Source organism: Rhipicephalus microplus, unplaced genomic scaffold (genome assembly GCF_043290135.1).
Source record: "Rhipicephalus microplus isolate Deutch F79 unplaced genomic scaffold, USDA_Rmic scaffold_47, whole genome shotgun sequence".
Classification (NCBI taxonomy): domain Eukaryota; kingdom Metazoa; phylum Arthropoda; class Arachnida; order Ixodida; family Ixodidae; genus Rhipicephalus; species Rhipicephalus microplus.
In genome coordinates this window covers 3,196,451-3,203,743 of record NW_027464620.1, presented here as the reverse complement: position 1 = coordinate 3,203,743, position 7,293 = coordinate 3,196,451, and the positions used below count along the sequence as shown (strand labels likewise).

General features: G+C 44.7%; 1 protein-coding gene across 2 annotated transcripts; it reads right to left on the bottom strand.

The window, feature by feature from the left end:
* Positions 1–440: 440 nt before the first annotated feature.
* LOC142788203 (uncharacterized) lies at positions 441–6,977 on the bottom strand. 2 transcript variants are annotated; one of them, XM_075884774.1, is made up of 8 exons: positions 6,618–6,968; positions 5,577–5,706; positions 5,271–5,446; positions 4,754–4,813; positions 4,623–4,682; positions 4,453–4,557; positions 4,284–4,397; positions 441–3,987 (listed from the first exon to the last, which is right to left on the bottom strand). In XM_075884774.1, the coding sequence occupies exons 2-8, from the start codon at positions 5,690–5,692 to the stop codon at positions 1,826–1,828; spliced, it is 2,793 nt and encodes a 930-aa protein (XP_075740889.1). In that variant the 5' UTR covers positions 5,693–5,706; positions 6,618–6,968; the 3' UTR covers positions 441–1,825. The 2 variants fall into 2 exon arrangements, with proteins under 2 accessions (XP_075740889.1, XP_075740890.1); XM_075884775.1 differs by having other exon boundaries at positions 3,953–3,987; positions 4,284–4,557; positions 6,618–6,977.
* Between the last annotated feature and the right edge of the window lie 316 nt (positions 6,978–7,293).

Below are 7,293 nucleotides of genomic sequence, written 5' to 3'. Positions count from 1 at the left end.
GAGGCTATTGCAACGCCATTCTTAATAGACGCTTCTGGCCCAGGGTAGTGCTTGAGAGTTGATCCTTCGGAGCCTAGTGTTAGTTGGATTCTCGGGTGACTGGGAACTCGACCATAGAGAAATAAAAAAGGTGAAGAGTGGACACTCCCGTAGACCCCAGCGGCCCAATCGACTCTAGCACACCTAGTGGTTGATGAGAGCAAGTGGCTTGCGCTTCCGGTTTCGGTTTCACTGGCGCAACTTTTGAATTACTTTGCATAACCGACGTTTGGCTATGTCGTAAGTTCATAATTTCAGACCACTATTCATCGCCCAAATGGATAGTTTTTGTAGGTCGTTTTGATTTAGCGATTCCCTGTTTTGTTTTGTTCAGTGGTTCGTGCGAATCGGTCGTGACGTAATTTTTATTTTGATTAAGTTATAAAAAAAAGAGATGCAGGTAATGATAATTCACTATCGTTTTATTCATCGCGCTTGTGTTTTTCTTTTGGAACAAGTGATCAATGTATATATCAGTCAAAGAAACAGAGCATCCGCAATGTTTTATTCAAAGGCAAGGTAGAGTATGAGAATATAAAAAGCACAATATGACAAAGGTAGACAACAAATGCATCTCGCCTTACAAATAAATTGTAACAAATATTGTAACAAATACATAGAGAACACAGACAACGCACACATCGCTAGAGTTGGCAGAAGCCGAGAAACTGGTGAAGTATGACACACCGGGCCAGTGGGTAACTAAGGATCTATGGCAAAAACATAGCGCACAATGCTGATGAAGAAGGAAGAAGTGACATATACACAGCAATGAAGTCGCGAATCACGCCTGGGCTTAACTGAAATAATGCATAGAAAAAAAGAGCGCACAGAAACCACACGACACAATATAACAGAAAGGCAAAGGTGCAGTGTGCTGGCTGTGCTTAAGAACAGCTAGTCCAAAATGAAAAAAAGCAGACTTGATGCCTGCTTGTCCTCAGAAAGGTAGGGCTTTGCAGCTTGCTCACTACGTGAAAGACAAACTTTATGCTACAACACTGGCAGGTCTTGTGGCTTTTGTTATGCGTCGCCTTCATCAAAAACTTAAGATCCCAAGTGATTTGCGTTTGGGTGTTGCTGTGACGCTTGCGAGCTAAAATAGATTGTAGTTATCACTTTATCCAGAATTGTGGACTTTAATTGGTGCTACGAGAGCGGTATTACAGGGCTAATAAATAGCAGAAGGAAACCACTTTGGCTCATTATTTTTCACAAAGGCTCTACATCGTACGTTATCACTCACAAGCTATATAAAAATAAAATGGCAGCGTCCGCAGCCCCATCAAACACTACAAGTTTGGGTATTCTTTTGAAAATTTTGATGGGCAAGATGAGGAGGTTGATGAGAAGCTAAAATACGAAAAGCGTGATAACATGAACCGTGCCCACTTCATACTGTGTTCCTTACCCGCTCGAAGACATTTCAACAAGCGGTTTTGTTATCGATATATTACTTGAGCTGGAGAGATAAAGCATACACAGTGACCAAGCGACCCACAGTAAAGTGTACAGTTCGCCCGTATTTGCTACAAAAAATACAGACAGGATGCCCAACATTCTTTTTAAGGTTATGCAAATCACTTCGAGCGAATACACAGTGTTTGTACTCCTCATAGCGGGTAACCAAAACAATGAATGCAACGAAGGAGTGGTTAGTCCAGTTGAACTGAATATAAGCATATAAGACCATAATGAAGTCTGCTGTAACGAAGTAATAACATAACAAAGCTATTGCAGGATTCGGCTCAACTCCAATACTTTAGTGTAAACCCGCCGCTAATTGCTAACCTTTGAACTTGTCAAGCTGCATGCCCGAGATTGAAGACTGGAACCTAACCCTGTCTAAGTTTCGGTTCACAAAACGCACATGCCAACATAAACGAACCCGGCAAAACATTTTCAGAAACTTAGCGCGACACCCAGCAGAGCAGAAATGAAAATCGCCAACACTTGACAGATGGTGATACAAAACATCGCACACTTTCAGGTGATGTGCAGTGGCCTCAATTATGGCAAGAAAGCGAGATTCAAGTTGTTGTACGTATGCAAAAGCTGCTTCTGATGGCACAGTGAGATTCCCAAAAAGTTTGCTGGGGACGTGGTATGCTTTGAGCATTGTGAAATACTGGTGGGTACCCTTAAGCGTCTCACTGTCGTCTTTCAGTAACTGTGGGCAACTGCAACCGTCACATGCATTCCGAAGGAAGTGTTTGATGAGAAAACCAGCTACATAATATGCAGCGGAGTCATCGATAATATGGGAGTGAATGTTTGTCGCAAGTTCAGAGAGATCGTCTAGAGCGGGAAAGTCGTCAGGCTGTGGCTGTGCACACTCCTCATTATCCACAAGAGACGCACTGGTGAGGGAGAATGGCGACAGCTGTTCCTGGAGGAGGTCACATTCATCATCCTCGACATTTCCGTATTCTGACAGCTTGAAGAGTTTTCTTATGCAGATGTGCTTCAGGCCACAAATAAATTGTGCTACATTGGGGTTGGTGTTGCAACCCTGTTTTTGCCTAATGTGGCCAAATATGTTCTCCAGAGGATCCTGTTGAAGCCTGCGTGTTAACAGGTATTCAAAATTGTAATTTTTGGAGAGGTCGTCCCATAGTTGACAAATTGCCTGAATTGTAATTTGCCAACCTACGATGGTTTGTGGTTGACGTCTGCCAACAAACTGCCATGATGCAATCCAGGGAAGCTGGCCTCGGAGGAAGTCAATCAGCTCTGAATCATTTTTCATGATTGCATGCCGCAGCTTTTGCGAAGTTCTTTTTTTACTCGAGCTGTTCAAGGCATCGAAAATCCTGTCCATACGATCACAAAATTGAGCTGTAGTGATGGCCGAGGCAGGCAGCACCTTCGCATACACCATTGCCGTGATAGCAATCGAAACTGATGCACTGAAGACCTGAGTTGCTCTGCTGACCTTCATATTAGAAAAAGGTTTCTGATGAACGTGCCGTTCAGTCAACTTTGGAGCCAATCGCAACCGCAACTCATGTGAGGATTGGTAAAGGCTTACAATGTGCGACCAGTTAACGATGTCATCCCCAATGTATAACTTGTGTGCTTGGACATTATTGCGCGTTGTTTTAATTAAATGCGGAACATCAAAAATGTAATATACCCGCTCACCATTAACTTCAAAAAAAGGCTTTGCTACAGTCACTTTTAGTTGGTTAGCGAGACTTACATTTGAACTGCCCTGGTCACAAATGACTGCTTTCACTGCAATATTAATGCTCCTAAGCTCCAAAATGAGTGACACCAGCAAGTTATGCATAACAGATGATGGTGTTGATGTGTGCCCTATAGTAAAAGCAACCGGTTGAACCCACTTTCTCGAAACACCAACAAGAAGAAAAACCAGTGCTCGATCAGCGATGGTTGAAGTGCGATGAGTGCCATCATCTGTAAAACCCTGGACAACGTCTCTTGAAGCATCATAGTACAAATTCTTTTTGAGTGCTATTTCGTCGAAAACTAAAGCGCACACTCGGTCCCGTTCATTCCAAGCTTGAGTATTTGTTGCAATGGAAGAAAGGATTCCTGGAATTATGCCTGGAGTCATCTTTACATTAGCTAGCCACCTCCTTAATGAACGCCGGGAGGGCAAAGAAAAATACGGAGCCAGAAATCGGTATGCTCGCGGACCTCGGAAGTTTAAGTGAAGAGCGAATTTCTTGAACCACACGGGAAACCGCTTGCCCTTGCATTTGGGCCTCAAGCGAACATGTGCAGAAAGAAGTTTAAAAACCTCCTCGGTGACGTGCGGTCGGATAACTTCAAGGGCCTTCGTAGTCGATGACGGTGCTTGGTGAGGCTGTCTCTGCAGTCTTTTGATAGTTTTCCGCTGTGCTGCTACTTTGGCTTGCAGATGTTTAATGGTTTGCTTGTACTTCATTGATGGAGACATTGTCGCTGGCACACAGGAACGCACTGCAATAAACAAAAAAATTGATGTAAAAGCGAAGAACAACTAATCCCATACGAGCACTTTCCTCGCTCTTTCAGACCCAAGGTGCACAACTTTCTGTGGTACAAAGTTTTCGATTCCACTACCTAAAAACAAACCATTCACAATGTTGACAATGCACAAAAAAAATGAAAATCACTGAGAGCCCACCCTTACATTTTGTAAGTGCACACGTAGTGTCCTTTTGAGGATAGTTTCCTCAGAATGTCCTAAACATAAAATAGCACATTAAAAACTGCTGCAATAAAAGCATAGTCACCATTTTCTCTAAGGCACTCAGGCGTGGAGCTGTTGGCGGAGACGTCTTCTGGAGGGTCTTGTGAAGCTTGTTCAGTGCCTCGGACAATGCTGTCGGAACAATCTTGCGAGCGGCCTGCGGAAGTCTCTATATCAATCCACTCTGGTGTTGAAGTGAACATACAACTTACCGGCCACACAAGTTCCTTTTGTGACAGCTGAACGACTGGTTAAGGTTTTCTCCGGCAAGACGAAATCATCAGAAATTCTTTCACCAGCTACAAGGGAGCTGCCACCTGCAGAGGTTTGGTCAACAGTCAATTTGGGTAAAAAAAAAAAGAAATCGCGACACTGAACGCACCCTGTTCATCGGGGCACCTCAATGTGTGGGAGCCGCTTTGTGAAGCCTCTACCGCAGGTCCTGAAGAGATGAAATTACGACAATGTGTCAGTAAGAGGCTTATAATAACACAAACTGAAGCTCATCCGCACCTTGCAGTGCAGCTTCTGCAGCCATGTCACAGTCACTACTTGAAGCGACGCTCAGAGAACCTGCATATATGTGCAGTTGGTACAAGTTACAAAGCTTGTAGCATGGGGAAGCTTAAACAGCTCTTTCAAACGCATAAATTGGTCGAACGTGGAAGAAAAGAGACGGCACCAACTAGGAAACAAGTAATTTGTGATTTTTGGAATTATCAACAGTGGCAGCTTTCACTGATGAAAGGTATACGTACATGTGCACTCAGGCTTGAAGATAACGTGAAATAGCCCTTTAAAGTCTTTCAAAACAAGTTGCGCAGGTCCAGAGCATCAAAAAATGACAGAAATGTAAAGCTGCTGTTAGGAAGGTAATAGCCCACAATTCACAGAACTTAAGACTTTCCAAGTGTTACTTCTGTAGTGAGGTTTCTCTATCGGCTACAGAGATCTTCACGGTTAACTGTCGCCACTGATTCAATACAAGTGGCTGCTATTGCACATATTTGAGTTTCAGTCAATCACTTACATGGTGCAGCTGGTTGCACACTGGGAACAGCCATTCTTGTAAGCCTTGTGTGCCCAGGGTCCATGAAACTTTGAGCAGTAAAATGGTCGCTACAAACCCTGTACGTTGCGTACAATAGGCTGGCCGGCTTACTCAGGAGATCATCGCGTCCAGCATACTGCATCCATGCTTTCATCCTGCATTGGCAATGAACTATCAGCTGAAAGGGGAAGTGCTTGAATAGTGATTTTTTTATTGTTACCCTCACTTAGCAAGTACGAACAGTAAGCCTACAGACATGCAAACCATACAAAAGCTTTAACACACCTGCCGTCCCGTGGTACGCGGAAGAAACTCGTCCCAGGCTTCTTGTGGGTTCTGCCATTGTTGAAGCACCACGATACACAGCAGTAGCTGCCGTAGCTTGGACCGCCGGACGGCATGGCGTCAGCGCGGTCTGAAAATGTTAGTAAGTGGATGCTTCGCTGTCAAATTACAAAAAAGATATGTGCACGTCATAAGTGTACCAGCAAACCCCTTTGAATGATTAGCTAATCGATGCACAATACAAAACCAGTGATACATCTCTGACCCATAAAACTCTGACTTACAAAGATATACGTCAAGACCACGAACAAAGATCTTCAGAAGTTTCCAGGCCGCTATCCCTTGTAATGCAATGGTATCGCGGCCTGGGAACATTAGAACACCTTCGTGCGTACGCAGTATCAGCAGTACATTGGGAAGAAAAATCGTAGTTGAAATTTGTGCGGTAAAATTATATTGGAAACGTCAAAAAAATTTGTGGGCAGCTTGCACTAGTGGCACAAGGCTAGCGAAGAAACGAAGATGATGGCCACTTGGCTAGTCCAGATTTGCCTCCGGCACACCAAGAATTATTCGTGTTCCGAGCCTTCGGGAAATGCGTCGTGAAGCATGCGAGGCCCAACAAACGCTTCTCAATATTTTGCACCGAGCCTACGACCTAGCTGCCCAGCTATGCTCAGCGCACAGACGCTCGCGTCCGTGGCAGACGCAGCACGCGTCGCCTCGGCTTGACGCCGTGCCGCCTTTTCTATACTGCATACGTTGCACAATGTTCCCGTCTAACCGCCGCATAGAGCCACAAACTTTCTTTTTAGCGAACCTCCCAGTCCTTACAAGCTTCAGAAAAAGGTTACAACTGCGTGAATGACACGCCACGTAAGAAACAAACTCGCACACACGAAGCGCAACGTGTGTGTGTGCATCTTTCTATGTTTGTTGCATGGTGTCTTTTTCGCGCAGGCGTAACCGTTTTCTGAAAAAATGACCCAACAAGACCAACAACATGTCATTCAACAAGCTTCGCTTGAAAACGTGCCTCACCTGTTATCTCACGCTTGAAAACGCCGACGCAGCCGACGTTGACGAAAGCGTCGAAAGCTTCTCGCTGTCAGTCATGCATGGGCTTGTCGCTGGGTAGATGGTGTTTATGACAGTACGGCTGAAGAAAAATAATCGCGTAAGGTGTGTTGAATAAATCGTTTTTATGTATAAAGAACATACCAAATTTGGGCGTGTAATTATTAATTTGTGAAAACAATTCTGTTGCATTGATTATAACTGTGTTTTTTTTTGCGCTTGCGCCCTCTGACGTGTGGTGGGAGCACTAGTTCGTTACGTAGTCGTGACGCACTTCCTGAGGCCAGGTTTCGCGGAGTGTCCGCTCTTGTCTTCTTCTTTCTCTATGACTCGACGGCGATACCGACAAACGCTTACTTTAGTCGGATTTTGCTTGAATATGTTTCTCTGGCTGCGCAACTTTGGAGCTCGGCTGTTTTGATGCATGAATGTGGATAGTAAGCCCTGGGCTTGGCTGAGTATCTTCGGAGTTCCTCAGCTCTATACCAGCCGTAGCGAGCGTGTGAGGCGTGAGGTGGGCGTTGTGAGTAACTGAAGTGCCAAGTGACGAAAAACCAGGTGGTGGGACAAGTGTACGAGGCGGGGAGTACAGTGCACGGAATGGTTCGGTAACACGAGCCATGTGGTGAAGTAATGATGT